This window comes from Dama dama, chromosome 20 (genome assembly GCF_033118175.1).
Source record: "Dama dama isolate Ldn47 chromosome 20, ASM3311817v1, whole genome shotgun sequence".
Lineage (NCBI taxonomy): Eukaryota > Metazoa > Chordata > Mammalia > Artiodactyla > Cervidae > Dama > Dama dama.
The window spans coordinates 98,539,793-98,554,235 of record NC_083700.1 but is presented as its reverse complement, the minus strand read 5'-3'; the positions used below and the strand labels follow the sequence as shown (position 1 = coordinate 98,554,235).

The following is a 14,443-nucleotide window of genomic DNA, read 5'->3' as shown; positions in this document are numbered from 1 at the left end:
AAAGTGCCTCTGCATCCCAGAAAGCCAGTCTCTCCTCCCTCCCTCCTTGCCCACCCCACCTTTGCTGAAGCAATGATGCAACGGTTACCTGAGGATGAATCTGTGGCTTGTCACACGTGGCCTCAAAGTCCAGCACTAAAAAGTAGTGATACCTCTGGGGAGGGAAGGACATCATTGCCGCCATGGATGCGCCAAAGCTGTGGGCCGCCAGCTTTCTGGTGGATATGGAGCAGAACTCCGGAACACCACAAGGAGAAAACAAGTGAGAGCCCAGCACTTTTCTTGCTCTTGAAAGCAAATATGAAGAAAATCGAGCTGCTCCAGTCTGTAAAGGTGCTAGCATTGAACATCCAGAAGCATCTAAAACTTAGGGGAGGAAAGTTAAAAAAAAAAAAAAGGAAAAGAAAGAGGAAAAAAAAAAAAAAGAACAGAGTCTGGGTTACTCCCTCCCACCGTGGCCCTGTTCCATCTAGTCTTCAGGAATATTCACACAGCATGAACCACTCCCCAGTGTTTCTGTGCCCCTTTTCTAAAGCCCAGTATTCATGACTGAAGTTCAAGACCCTAAACACTGGCCCCCGCAGCATTATGACAGCTCTGAGTCTCCCAGACCATCTCAAAACAAGAGGCAGCACTGGCCTTGATCTTTAAGTGGAGCTCTGAAGTTCAAAAGAGAGGAGACACAAAAATGCTGTGGTCACTTCTCAGGTGGCAACAGTTAACATTAAAGCTAAGTTTCCCAAAGTAACCCGGGGTGACCCCATTGCACAATCAGTCCTGGGAGCTAGGCAGACTCAGACAAACAGCAGAAAATGCCCAGGATTCTCTCCTCAGCTCCATTCCCAACCACGTGTCCCTGGCATTCCTTTCTGTATCTTGACGTCTCCATACACCCGCCTCCCTTCTTCCAATTGGAAAGCAGGCACAGTCATCAGAGGGAGCTTGCTCACCATAGTCTGGTGACTCCCCAGCCCCCAGACAGTAAGTGGCACCCTGGGGGAATGAATGACGCTTGCAGAGCACAGCTGCCAGCAGCCGGGGCCCTTTCCCTCCCCTGCCTTTAGACTCTACTACAGGCCTTGAATGACTGCAGGACTTTTTTAAATAGGGAAGAAAAAGAGAAAACCCAGATGTGGCAGTAATGGGAGCATTGCTAAAAATCTAGTAAAGTTTTCTGAGTGAACATGTGCAAAAAAAAAAAAAAAAAATCCAAATCACTTTTCAAGTTTTCCCTTTAAATTTGCAGAATGTCTGCTCCTTAGAGGGCTAACGAAATATAAAAATCAAAGTCTCAGTTTTACTCACAAATAACTCAAGCTTCCTAAAAAAAAAAAAGAAAGAGGAATAAAACGGGAAGTTTGTGTTTTTCCCATCTCATACCCCATACTCAAATTCCCTCAACTTTAATCCTCAAAGTTAAACAAGAAATTTTGCTGTTCAATGTGGAAACAGACACAGTTTAAGCTTTCTGAAGCCCCATTCTGACGGATCTTGTCTCAACTCTTCACGTCACCCACTCCTGAACAGTAGTGGAAGCCTTGCTGACATGGGAGACACCAGTCTGCTCAGATTACACATTCTAGTTTGGATTCAAAGTCCCTCAGTGCCTTAGGACTCGTCTCTAAGTCCTCAAAGTCAGGCCATGTATAAGTACTTTTGAAAGTTTTAATGTTTTCCAGTATGTATATATACTACGCAAAGCGTTTATGGTCAATCAGACCATAAGCATCGTGATTAAGGATCACTTATTTGCTTGCCCATGGCACCTTGGGCAAGTTCTGTTCAATTCCTCACCTGTAAAATGACAATAGCAGCTCCTACTCTTTAAATGAGAGTGAAATGAGAGCAGGGTTTAGCACATAGGGTTCAGTAAGTATTAGCTTACCATTATTACTATCATCCTGTTGGGTTATGCCCACCTGGCCAACTCAGGACACCCATACTTTGAGCCTATAAACCCAATGCATAAGGCAATCTCAGAGAGTAACATCAACATCTTCTGCATCCCCAGACTGCTCTAGACCTCCCATACCAGATACTATACATGCCGTATCCCCTGCCACGGACAACACACTGATAGCCAGAGGTCCTCACAAAGGCCATCGCTTCCTTTCTCAACTGATTTCACCCACATCAAAAAGTTTCTCTCTTGTAAAAAGTCTTTGAAGTAAATTCAAAAAAGAGGGAATCTATGTATACAAATAGCTGATTCACTTTTCTGCTATATAGCAGAAACTAACACAACAGTGCAAAACTACACCCCAATAAAAAAAAATTTTTTTTAATTAAAAAAAAAATCCTTGAGAGCAGACAGTAGACCGGACCTCCACATGTGTGCAGTCACTAGGTTCCATACTTCCCTTACTTCTAAAAATCGAGTTCAACTCAAGTCAAGAAAAAGAGGGCAGCTCTTCTCTTCCTACAAAATTCAGTCTAATAGCTTTAGAGCCATTAATTGTGGAAGAGGAAAATAGAAGTCTCCATCAGCTGCAGTGGGAGGAACAGAAGAGTATGTGTGTTGGGGATGGGGGGTAGGTACCAACATCCATAAAGAGGCAGGAAGGTGTGATGCAGCATGCCACAGCCCCAGTGGGGTATGAAGGGCATCCACCGGGAGAGAGGGAGGAGCAGCCTGATGTGGGAGCCACGGGTAGGTCAAACAAACACCCAAGAGGGGGAAAGGGCAGTAGCAACAAAGGGAGATTAGTTACATACAGAGGGACTGATCCAAAAGGGAATTCCATTAAGGGCAATGGGACCAGGCTTCTCACTGCTAATATGGAAAGGGAAAAACATCTCTATGTCAAAGTGGAACTGGAAATATCTGCAACTGGAATTGGAGTTGAACTCAAGGTTTCTGACATATATGCTATAAAAATAAAGCTAGATGTAAATTTGAGGATGAGTATATATCTACACACAAATATACAGACACATGTATATATTTTTTCCAGCTCTGTTTACTGAAGGGCCAGGGAGAAACAACACTCTTCGGAGAGATGGCCGATTTCAGGGCTACAGCAGAGAAAGCACAAGATGAGCTTAGAACATCTTGTTGTGCCAAAAAGCAGGGAGATACTCAAAGGATGCAGAAGCCAGCTTGAAGGGGCTCCCACTGGCAAGTAAATAATATTAATGGATTATTATGCACTGAATAAAAAAAGGAAACCACGAGGCCTTAAGATAAAAATAAATGAATGAATAATTTTAAAAGTTAAAGTTTGGCAAGCGAGTTCACATAGTTTCAAAATATCTATCCACAGAATACTTATTAACAGGGAGTAAGTTTACAGTGCAGAAGCCTAGCAGACATCACCCCAATCCAGTGAGCAAAATGAACATCATCAATAATGGGACTAATCAAAATCATGCATCACATGATAGGATGCAATGAGAAAATCAAAGCATCATTTCTGTGATATTTCTATCAAAGATGCATGAAATGAAGTGCAAGTCGCTCAATCATGCTTGACTCTTTGCGACCCCATAGACTGTACAATCCGTGGAATTCTCCAGGCCAGAATACTGGAGTGGGTAGCCTTTCCCTTCTCCAGGGGATCTTCCCAACCCAGGAATCAAATCCAGGTCACCCGCATTGTAGGTGGATTCTTTATCAGCTGAGCCACAAGGGAAGCCCAAGAATACTGGAGTGGGTAGCCTATTCCTTCTCCAGTGGATCTTCCCGACCCAGGAATCGAACCAGGGTCTCCTGCATTAGATGCATAACCTGAATCTAACCATGAGAAAATACCAGACAAACCCTAAATGGGAGACAGTCTACAAAATAACCAGCCTGTAATCTTCAAAAGTATCAAAGTCATGAATATCAAGGAAATTTTACTGGGAAAAGTCTACAAGAGATTAAACAAACCTGGTAACTAAATGCAATGCATGATTTTGAACTGGATCATTTTTCTACAAAGATCATTATTGGGACAACTGGCAAAACTTGAATGGGGTTTGAGGACTAAATGGAGGTAACATTATCAATGTTAATTTTGATGGTTGTGCTATCGTTAGGTAGGAGAATCTCCTTGCATGTAGGAAATTCATGCAAAGTATTTAAGGTGACAGAGTGTTAGGTAGGCAACTCAACTCAATGGTTCAGGAAAAAAAAATCTTTGTACTCTACTTCTAACTTTATATAAATCTGGCCTATTTCAAACTTTACAAAAAAATTTTTTTAAGCCACATGCAATGTTATTTTTTAAAAAAGGCAACATGGAACAGTACATGAAGGAGCCATAATCCCGTACTGCCTACAGAAGGTAGGCTGCCCGGAGGCTGGCAAAAACCAGCCCTCAATGCACAGTCTCCATCCTAAGTGCCCCCACCCAATGCCCCCTCACTGGGCACTCCTGCCGCTGCTAGCACCTGCCCCAGAAACACCCCTGCACTCCCTGCAGAGGCGCCCCACCTGCCTGTCTACCCGCTGACATCTTAGGGATTTCCCCTTTCTGTTGATGTCTTTATACTTCAGTCACAAGTCTGCAGAATTTAAGTTGATAACCTGGACTTCAACCGGGACTATGAGAATCTAGTTGACAGGCAGAACTCAAAAGGAACCGTTTATGTTCTCTGTATATCTATTTGCACACCAGCTTTCACCCGAGACCAAGATTTACACACATTTACTCTGACACCCATTTCCTTCTCCTAGCAAATTAAAGGTAGTAAGTAGCCTATGGCAAAGAGGAAAATGAATGATTCTCTCTCTTCAAAATAAAGGGACCAGCCTCCCAGTGGGGCAGGGGAGAGGAAAACAGCCCGATTCGGAGGAGCAGGCCCATGCCACAGCCCCTGGAGGACCGTCTCTGGGCAGAGTATTTACACAACAGACACAATGGCTCCTCTGCAGCCATTACTGTCGGTCAGGTAAATAACGCATGTGCCAAAACACACATTTAATGAGGGAAATAATATGCCTTTATAAAAAGCCTCGATCCGTATTTACCTGAGAGACCAGAGAAGCACCAAATCACCAGATTAGTGGAACCACAGAGGAGTCATTCTGGTGTCTTGGGTAAATAGACATTTTATAGCCTTCCATTACTGGAGGGGGAAGGAAGGGCGAAAGGAGGGGGCCATCCTTTAATATCCACATGCAGGCCAGGGGAGCCTGGGGGAGAGAACAGAAGAGAAGCCCATCATGAAATATGGGGTCCACTCCCACCCCACCTCCCCATCCACTTGGGATATCTCTGGGGAGGGTATGGGTCTATACCATCTCTGGACTCAATCCATTCCATAAAAAGCCAGACTGGGGAGTTCCCTGGTGGTCCAGTGGTTAGCACTTAGGGCTTTCACTGTTGTGGGTCTGGGTTCACTCCCTGGTCAGGGAACTAAGATTCTGCACGCCACATGTTGGTGGGTGGGGTGGGGGAGCCAGACTGGGAGGCAGAGGTGCATTCCAGAGAAACCCCAGGGCACTGAGGCAGGTTCTGGGTCCAGCTGACTGGAAGCACGTGGGACAGCCATGGCATCCCCAGCACCAAGTCTCAGGGCATGTCCCTGCCCCAATCTGACCTGCAAGCAGCACAAGTACTCGGGCACCTGAGCCACAGAGGCATCCTCAAGAACACAGTAACACCTGTCTGCAACTCGTCAGTCACAGGCCCTGCCCCAAGCGGCTAAAAATAACCTGGGAAAAATATAAATAAACTGCATGCCTTCGAGAGTCATAATGTTCAGTCTAATGAATGCATTCTTACTGCTGGAGCACTTTCTGTGAAAATCACAGACTGTCAAAGGTGAAAGAAAACCTAAGAGGAGACACAGTCCAGTCAGTCAGGGAAAATGAGCCCCAGAAAGAGAAAAGAACAGCCCAAGGTTCACAGAGCAAGTAAGCATAAGAAGAGAACCTAGGACTCCCAACTCCCAGTTCAGAGCCTCCGGCCACTGCCCCAACACAAGCAGCAGGCACCAGCACCTGTCCCCTCAGCCTTTCTGCAGTCTCACAGCGGAGGCCAGCAGCCTGACGGCTCGGCCTAGTCTGCTGAAGGTGGAACAAAGCTTGACAGACCGACAAAAGCCTGGAACTTCTACATGACTTCTTGATGGCCCCAAAGCAGAATGGAAGCAGGAACTCTAAAGCTGGGTCCTCATCTCAAACAAAACACTCTCCTCCTCTGTGAACCCATCACTCTCTCGGCCTGGAGCTTCAGCTACTTCGGCTCCACAGCAAGGCAAGGGAGAATCTGTCCAACACCGGAAAGCAGCTGCTAAACCCAAACTATCAGCAGAGCTAAAGTCGCTAAAGACCTTCAGGAACACAAAATTCTGACGGCAACATCACGAGCTATAGGAGGCTGCCTCTCCCCTTCAATTAGCCCATCTCAGCCACTCAAGACAGCATGGAAAAAAGAAGTGCCTGTTTGCGATTTGCCTGCTGTTTGCTAACCCTCAGCCACATCCAGTGACTTGGGCCAACTCCTCTAAGGGGCCAAGGCTGAGAAACCTCTCTTTGCAAAAGACCTGCATGTCAGCTGTGCCCCACAGCACAGAAGAGGGGGCAAAGGCTAGTTTCCTAACATAGCATAAACAGAACAAAAATGGAGAAAGGGCAGGGTATGGTACAGTACTCTCATCCCTTTAAGGTCGTCCCACACCCGTAGAACAGCGTCTGATCCCAGATGGGAGGTACCCAGAACTGGCTACTTCCCTGCTACTAGATGAAGAACTAGAACAGAAACAAGTAGCTGTTAAAAATGCTGGTATGAGACAAACACCAGTTCAAATCCCGACTCCACCACATGTTCTTTGTAATAATAGCTACAACAATAATGCCTATCTCGTAAAGATTAAATTAGATCATATAATATGTACAAAGCACTTTGCACAATAGTACGATCTCAGTTAAAGGGAATTATTGTTAATACAGGAAGGAAAGGAAACTACTATTTTCTGAAGATCTACTGTAAGCTAGGCACTGTAGTCGTTAATTTACATATTTCATCTCATTTAAGCCTCCCAACCATCAAGTAAAAAAGGTAACAGCATTCCCATTTCACACATGGGAACACTAAGGCTGAGATGCACTCAGCTCTTCAGGGCCCTGTTCTCCTCTCCTACATTTGAGGGCCCGCGTTCTCCACTTGGCTGATTCTCCCATCAGCCATAGGGCTAACAATGCATATCAACTGTAGTTTTTTTCTGAGCTAAGATATGACTTTAACTAAAAGAAACTCAACCATAAGCAATAATTAAGTCTGTCCAAATCACCCAAATTTGTTTCTAAGAAGAAAAACAAATTGCAGCCCTGGGTACAAAAGCGGAAACGGGAAGCAACATCTTGGATTAGAACAACTGTAGCACAATGAACTCAAAACCTCTCCTCCAACCCAGCTCCATAGGAGCAAATCTTCCTGTCTCATGGAGCAAAGAAACTCACAGGAAGCAGGGTGACAACCAGCTCGTGCTCGGGCCCCTTAACGTGACATTTCCTTTTACAAATCTGTGCCTTGGCAATTGCTGCTCCCTCTGTTTTGAAATGTACTTCCATTTTCATCAGGCAAATTACTGCTCCTTCTTCAAAACCCAGCTCAAATCTTCCCCTTTTAGTAACTTTCTCTGACACTTCATCAGAAAGTTGATTGCTTAAGTGATCCAGCAGCACAGTTTATTCCTACTTCATAACTTTCATCTCACTATATTGTAAGATTTTAGTTACCTGATTCTCCTCTTACCAGTCATTTTCAGGGAGATAAAAATCTTCAGGGAGTTTCATCAGGTGAGAATAATGGAAGACAGGTGTAGGGGTATATGTTACGTATGTATGTGTAAAAAGTACTTCTTTTGGTTGGACCATTGAAACCACTTTAAAATTCCAAGTAGCATTAAAGCATAGTTTTTCTCCATCTAAGGAGTATATGAGTTCTAAAAAGTGTGAGGAACACTGAACTAGACCTAGATCCTTAAGGGCAAGGACCAAGTTTTCTTCATTTCCGTACTCTCAGCACAGGGCCAGGCACAAAGTGGGAGGCAACATTTGAGTGACTTCTGACGTCAACTGCTCTGGAACTGGAACGTGTCAGAACAGAGCAGGGCCTAAGAACCAAGAAAAGCTTCTTTTCTTTCTCTCTTCTTCCTATCCCCTCACCCCCACCAATTTTGTCCTCCCCAGTAAGAGAGAGTGGGCCAGCACTGCCTTGGTGCGGGAATACTATTAAAAGGATTAATTTAGGGACCGGTGTTTGGACTGTCACATCCAATCACTACCCACAGATCTACAGCTTCCCAAATCAAGCTCATGCAAAGAGGAATCAATTGCAAGGACACAGAGGGTCTGAACAGGCATACTAATGGCCTCCTGAGGTGCCAGCGGCCAGCTCTGACACTCCCATAAATTATCTGCCTTTTGATTTTACCTGTAGCTGTGGGGCACGAGGCACAATTTTGAACATATCAAAGCAATCTCTCGTCACCCAAGGCTCCCCCAAGAATGTCCCCAAAGGGGGATGGTCTAAAAACAATGACCCAAAGGGAATCTGCTTCCCAGCAGGCCTGTTCCTAGCAGTCATCAATTAAAACCCAACAGGACCAAGTGAATAAACGGATCCAGATCAAGACGAGCAGATGTGGACAAGGCATGCAGCAGACCGCAGTTCTGCATCAACTATACACCTCTCACTCAAAGGAAGAGAAATCACAGCAATAAACACACACAATCTCATCGGGAGGCAACCGCACCAGCTGACAGCACACTCAACCATCCCGGGCCTCAGTTTCCTCACTTGTGCAGCAAGGACAGTAATGCTGACCACCTGGCCCACTTCCCAGAGGGGTGGTGAAAAGTAATTTAAAAAAACACATTCAAGAGGCACTTTACAAAGACGAAGGGCCACAAGGGTGGCAACACTAATAAATGACCCTGACAGACTGGGAGAAATGACTGGTCACACTTTGATGAATTTCTTTCAGGTAGCTGCTCGCCCAGTTTGCTTCACTGATGGTGTTGGGGCTAAGGTCCACCCCAAAGAAAGTTCTGGAATTCCGGATGGGACTCCTGCTGTCTGAAAATTTTCCATTGTGAAAAGCAGCGTCTTGCCTTAATTATAATGTACTCCTGTCTGTTGGCTGCCTCCACCAGGGGCTGCGTTTCTATCACACAGCCACAATGACGATTGTGAGGACCCCAAACATACTAAGCCAAAGGCCAAGTCACCCGATTGCTAGATGCTTTTTAAAAAAATTGTGTAAAATACTATTAATAACAAAAGTTAAGGACACCGTGCTAGGAGTTTTACATCTCATCAAATCCTTAACCAACCTTCCATTTTACAGACATGAAAGCTAAACTCAGAGAAGTCAGTCACTTGCCCAAGGTCACATAAGCACTGCTATCAGAAACCTATAGGCTTCCCTCCAGCAATGCACACCAGAGCTTGTAGGAGGAGGAGGACAATTCATCAGACACTCACAAATACTTTATTTGGTCCCTGTACCTGACACACACCGTCATACTCAACTAGGAGACATTCTCAAAACCAGAGAAAGGTCACCGGTTTCCTACAAGCAAACAAAGGAGAGACTAAGTAGGACATATAAAGAATAAGGCAATATCCTGGGAAGCTTAGGAACATGGGTCCCCCTCCGTGTATACAGTTCAGGAAGTTCAAAGTAATTGACATTAAGCTGTGAGACCAAAGACTAAACTCTCTCCCAGGCTACATTTATTTCCGACTTTTTTCAATAGAAAACAGTTTCCCAAAACTTCTCATGCATTCCACACCAGCTTTTCTAGTTGGGGCCTTCCCACCCATCTTTTCTAGTCTGTGAAACAGGAGCTGGTATTGCCAACAATTTCTCAAGTAAACATCCTTTAAGCTCAAGTAGATAATCAGAAAATTAGTGAAGAGGACAGCATATACATCGATGCAAAGATTCAGGTGTACTTAATTTTTAGTTCTCAAAACATTGCCTCAATAGCGAAAATATAAAATGTCCCCCATATGTAACTGCCACAGCCTCCTTACTGGTCTCTCTGCCTATCACAATCTATTCTTAACACTGAACATTGAAATCAAAGCAAACTTTCCAAAACACAAATGGAGTATCAGGCTCCTGCTTAAAACTTTTCAATGGCTCCTCACTGCTTTTATGATGGTCTGATCTAGTGGTTGGTTCACAAGCCAAATCCAGCTGCCACCTGTTTTTATAAAGTTTTACTGGAACACAGCCATGCTCATTCATTTTCGTACTATGGCTGCTTTTGTGCCATAGCAACAGAGTAAACCATTGTGACAAAGACCCATAAAGACTATTTACTACCTGGTCCTACACAGAAAGTTTGCTGATCTAATCTTTCTTTTCTACCCACTGTTTAATCCTAAGAGTTGATAAGGCCCTGGCTTCTGCTTACCTTCCCTCCTTCATTTCTTATCATATTCTCCTGTTCCCTGTCCACTGAGTTCTCTGTGTTTCGATCACACTGAACTTCAGCTTCTCAAATTCAACAAAGCTCTGACCTTTATGCTTAATTCTTCACATCTTCATTCAATTCTAGCTGAGTAGGTTACTTCCTCTGTAAAGCCTCCCCTGAACCCATCAGTCTGGGTCGGAGCTCCCTCTAAGTACTCTCAGAGCACATATACTTACCTTGTTACAGCCCTCTCAGATGTCTCATAACTGCTTCTTTACTATCTGTCTCTCCCATGTAGGCTCTTTAGGGACAGACATACCAGTTGTCTTGTTCACCACGAGCCCAACACCAAGCAAAATGCCTGGACCTCAGTTATTCAACAAACAGCTTCTGAGATCCTGGATATCAATCAACAGAGCATAACTTTTTAGCCAGCCTCAAAAATCTTCATAAATTGGAAATAGGCTGGAATTAACCATCCACCCAGAGGTGATCCACAACTCAAATTAAACCAAGATCCCAAAGGCCTTGGTAAAATGCACTTATAAAAAACCAAATAAATATGATCCTTCCGAATGTCCTAAGACGTGTATTTCTTAGGACAAAGAATCATTCCAGCTCTATTCGACATTGCTGAACTTCAAGTAGGTATTTGTGCGATGTCCACAAAGAAATCATGGCAGAACTTGAAAGTCTGGATACTCCACCTCCAACTCTCACCAGTTCATAAACTTTGCATAAGTTTCAGTCATCTTTCAGCATATGGTATTTTGTCAGAAAAAGCTACAGAAAAGTAAAATGTGCACAGTCCCCACTCCCCTCCCCCCAAGCCCAAATACTCATCAGGAAGATGTCAAGCCAAAACTTGACCATGCAATAAGACTTCTCACCTCTCCTTACTTCGAAGATGCCAAGACTGGCCGCTGGGGATGCTGAAGGTTCAGTGAGAGCTGGAAAGCCCCAATGCTGTGGATAAATACACATCTCTGCAACAAGTCTATTTCAGTATAAATGATCATATCCCCAGGGGGCTGCTCTTTGAAACAACTTAAGACCACACTATACTTCAAACTCCTAAACTCAAACTACTTTGGGGTAACAGTTATCTATGTGGAAGACAGTACCAGTACAGAGTTTTCAGAAGCTACAGTTGACCTCTGAACAACACAGGTTTGAGCTGTGTGAGCCTACTTCCTATGTTAGGGTGTTTTTCAATAAATATACTGGACACTTTTTTGGAGATGCATGACAATTTAAAAAAAACTTGCTGATAAGCCAAGCAGCCTAGACATGACAAAAAATTTAAGAAAAAAATAAGATGTCATGAATGTGTTAAATACAAGTACATATACATATAACATATAAAATATGTGTTAATCAACTGCTTATGTTATCAGTAAGGCTTCCAGTTAAAGCTATTTACAGTTAAATTTGGGGGAGTCAAAATTTATAAGCAGATTTTTCAACTGTGTGGGGAGTCGGTCTCCTTAACTTTTGCATTTTTCAATGGTCAACTATATATATTTTTGGAATGATGAATTTCATTTTCTCCAGTGGCATATTTTTCTTCCAAAGGAGGTTTATCTTCTAGAGACACTCAACATTTAAAATATCAGAGCCTGGACTGAGAAATATAGCCATGAAGTGGTGGCTCTCTGGATAATCCAGAATCCTAGTCTAGTCAAGGAGGGGACACTGGTTACAGCTGACAATATTCACAACTCAGGAACTGAGGCAGGGATTGGGGCAAGCACTGATTGCTGCAAAACCACAGGCTATATTGCAAATGGACCACATAGACCAGGTAACACTTGCAGAATACATGCAGGTCTGCCTCAAGTTCTAAAAAAGTCCAGGTAGCCAAACCCCAAGTCAAATCATCAATGGATACTTATCATATTTATCACTTAATTCAGATCTTCCATACTTTCTCTTCAGAGCACATAAATCTTACACCTTTTACTAATCACATCTTCCAAAAGACTAGAAGTTGCAAAGGTGCCCATGTAAGCCAGCAACGCACTTGCACAAAGAAAACACCGAGGTTTGGAACCAATCTACTCCTGTCTACCACTCTACACATTCAACACTTTATTCTACTCAGATCCCCTAGGAAAATGCCACTCGCCAACCTACCCCACCACAAAGAAAACACTTTTCAAAATGAAAGGGAATAAAAGCACTTTTATTTGGAAATTTCAAGTTGCAAGGAGAGCTCTCAGCCAAGCTCTGTGACCTAGCTAGCCGATTATTTACAGGATCTTTGGGCAGGAATTGTTAATGAGCTTTTAATTTGGAGTGCTTAAGTTGCCAAAGTGCTCTGAGCTCCAGTGAAGCACCACAGAATCCATAAAGGAAACCTTATCAATCACTTCCCGGCAGCTACCTTCCCCCAACCCTCACCTCTCTAAGGAGAGGCAGCCAAGTGGGTTTCTAACCAAGATCACAGACACACACATTAGTGGAGTCACACTCCAAGTCCCTGTTTATAAATTGGCTTTTAAATGGTAGGGAATTCAGGTATAATATACTTAAGCTCCAGGCATGAACCCACCAAAACAAGGCATGCTGTGTATGATAAAGTCCAAATAAAGCAGAATTTGATGAAGCCAATTTCTGGTAGAAACTCTACAATCAAAAATCATTCAGCCAATCACAACCTACTATAGTTCAAATAGTGTACAGTCTTTAGCCAATGGGATTCCTGTTTTTTTGCCCTTCAGCTGGAAGGCTGATAAAATGTCTGACAAGAACTAATACCAGAAACCTATAGCAGAGGCAATGATGGGTAATACCAGTTTGCAAAATCCAGCCCTAAGGACAGAATTCAAGCCCCCAAAGAGAAGCCACGTTCAGCATTTTTCAAGTCACAAGACGCAGTTATATTTTGCAAGACTTTGCAGCCAAGCCCCAATCCAAGTTCATTACTTTTTAAGAAAACACCTGTTGCTGCAGCATTTGCAGGAAAAGCAAACAGGAAGCTAGCCAAGTTAGGCCCTTTATTCACTCTTTCCACCATAACTACTACCACGGATACAGATTTACAAAGACGTGAACTGCTAATCTTGCGTGTCTGCGCGTATGTGTGTCGGGGAGGGGGTAAAGGGGATGTTCTATCTACCATTTCCTTGCTAGTTTCTATCCTCTTTAATCAAACCTCTCTTTCTCCTCCTAAGGAACCCCAGATAAGAAGTCAGCATGCTTAATCACCTCACCCAGCCTGTCCTGCAAAGCCCTGCCCCTCTCCCTCTCCACCTGAACGTTTCTCAGTAGACCATATGCATCCAGGGTGAGCACATGGGCCAGCACCCCAGGCTGCCCAAACTGCGCGCCGCGACCCTCACCCCGCATGCATTACCAGGGCCCAATCTGGGGGGCCTCGCCGCATCACCCACCCCGGGATGTTGCCCCCAACTCGGGCCCATCCAAGTCCAGGGGATTGTAAGCGGAGGAGCAGGGGGCCAGGAGACCAGCCCTCCTTCCCAGGGCCGCCCCCGCCCCCCGTCAGCAGCGGGAGAGGCTGTCGCCATGGCAACGCCCCCTCCTCGGGGCCAGCGCGGCAGGCTCCCTCCAGGTGCAGGCCCCGACGTCTCCCTCGGCCTGAGCAGAAGCTCAGGACAGTTTACGGCGGCGGGCGCGGCCCGCGCCGACTGCGGCGCCGGCCAGGCAGAGGCAGGGCCAGCTCCGCCCGCTCCCCACCGCCCGTTCCCGGCCGCCTCAACAGCGGCAGCCAGCACCACGAGTCCACAACACACCGACTCACCTCCGCGCACTCTGACCCCGGCCGACGCGGCGGACGGGCGGGCGCGGTGGCCAACCGCTGAGCCCGCCGCCGGCTCCTCCGACCAATGGGCTGCAGAAGGGCGGGGCTTCTTCTCCCCGAAGGCTCGCTCTCCCGCCGACATGCGCGCTAAGGTGTGCCAAGATGGTGACTCCCTTCGGCAGGCCTTATGGGACTTGTAGTTTTGATATTGCACGTATTTTGAAGAAAGTGAAGGGGCCTCACTTCAGAGCTGTGAAAGAAATTTTTAAAAAAAAACGAAACTTTTTGAGGCCTAGAACGACCCAGGTAACCCACTTCCG

General features: G+C 45.1%; 1 protein-coding gene across 12 annotated transcripts in view; it reads right to left on the bottom strand.

The window, feature by feature from the left end:
- The window catches only part of ERI3 (ERI1 exoribonuclease family member 3), a 128,877-nt gene extending 114,698 nt beyond the window's left edge, over nucleotides 1–14,179 (bottom strand). For 2 of the 12 annotated variants that reach the window (XM_061122113.1, XM_061122118.1), the window contains exons 1-3: nucleotides 13,756–14,076; nucleotides 11,251–11,326; nucleotides 89–366 (exon numbers count right to left, since the gene is read on the bottom strand). In XM_061122113.1, coding sequence (XP_060978096.1) covers nucleotides 89–366; nucleotides 11,251–11,326; nucleotides 13,756–13,890 — 489 coding nt within the window. In that variant the 5' untranslated portion in view covers nucleotides 13,891–14,076. Of the gene's footprint in view, nucleotides 1–88; nucleotides 367–4,954; nucleotides 5,113–11,250; nucleotides 11,327–13,755; nucleotides 14,083–14,123 lie in introns of those variants that run through there. The other 10 variants (XM_061122119.1, XM_061122117.1, XM_061122114.1 and 7 more) reach the window with 10 other exon arrangements.
- Nucleotides 14,180–14,443: the final 264 nt, after the last annotated feature.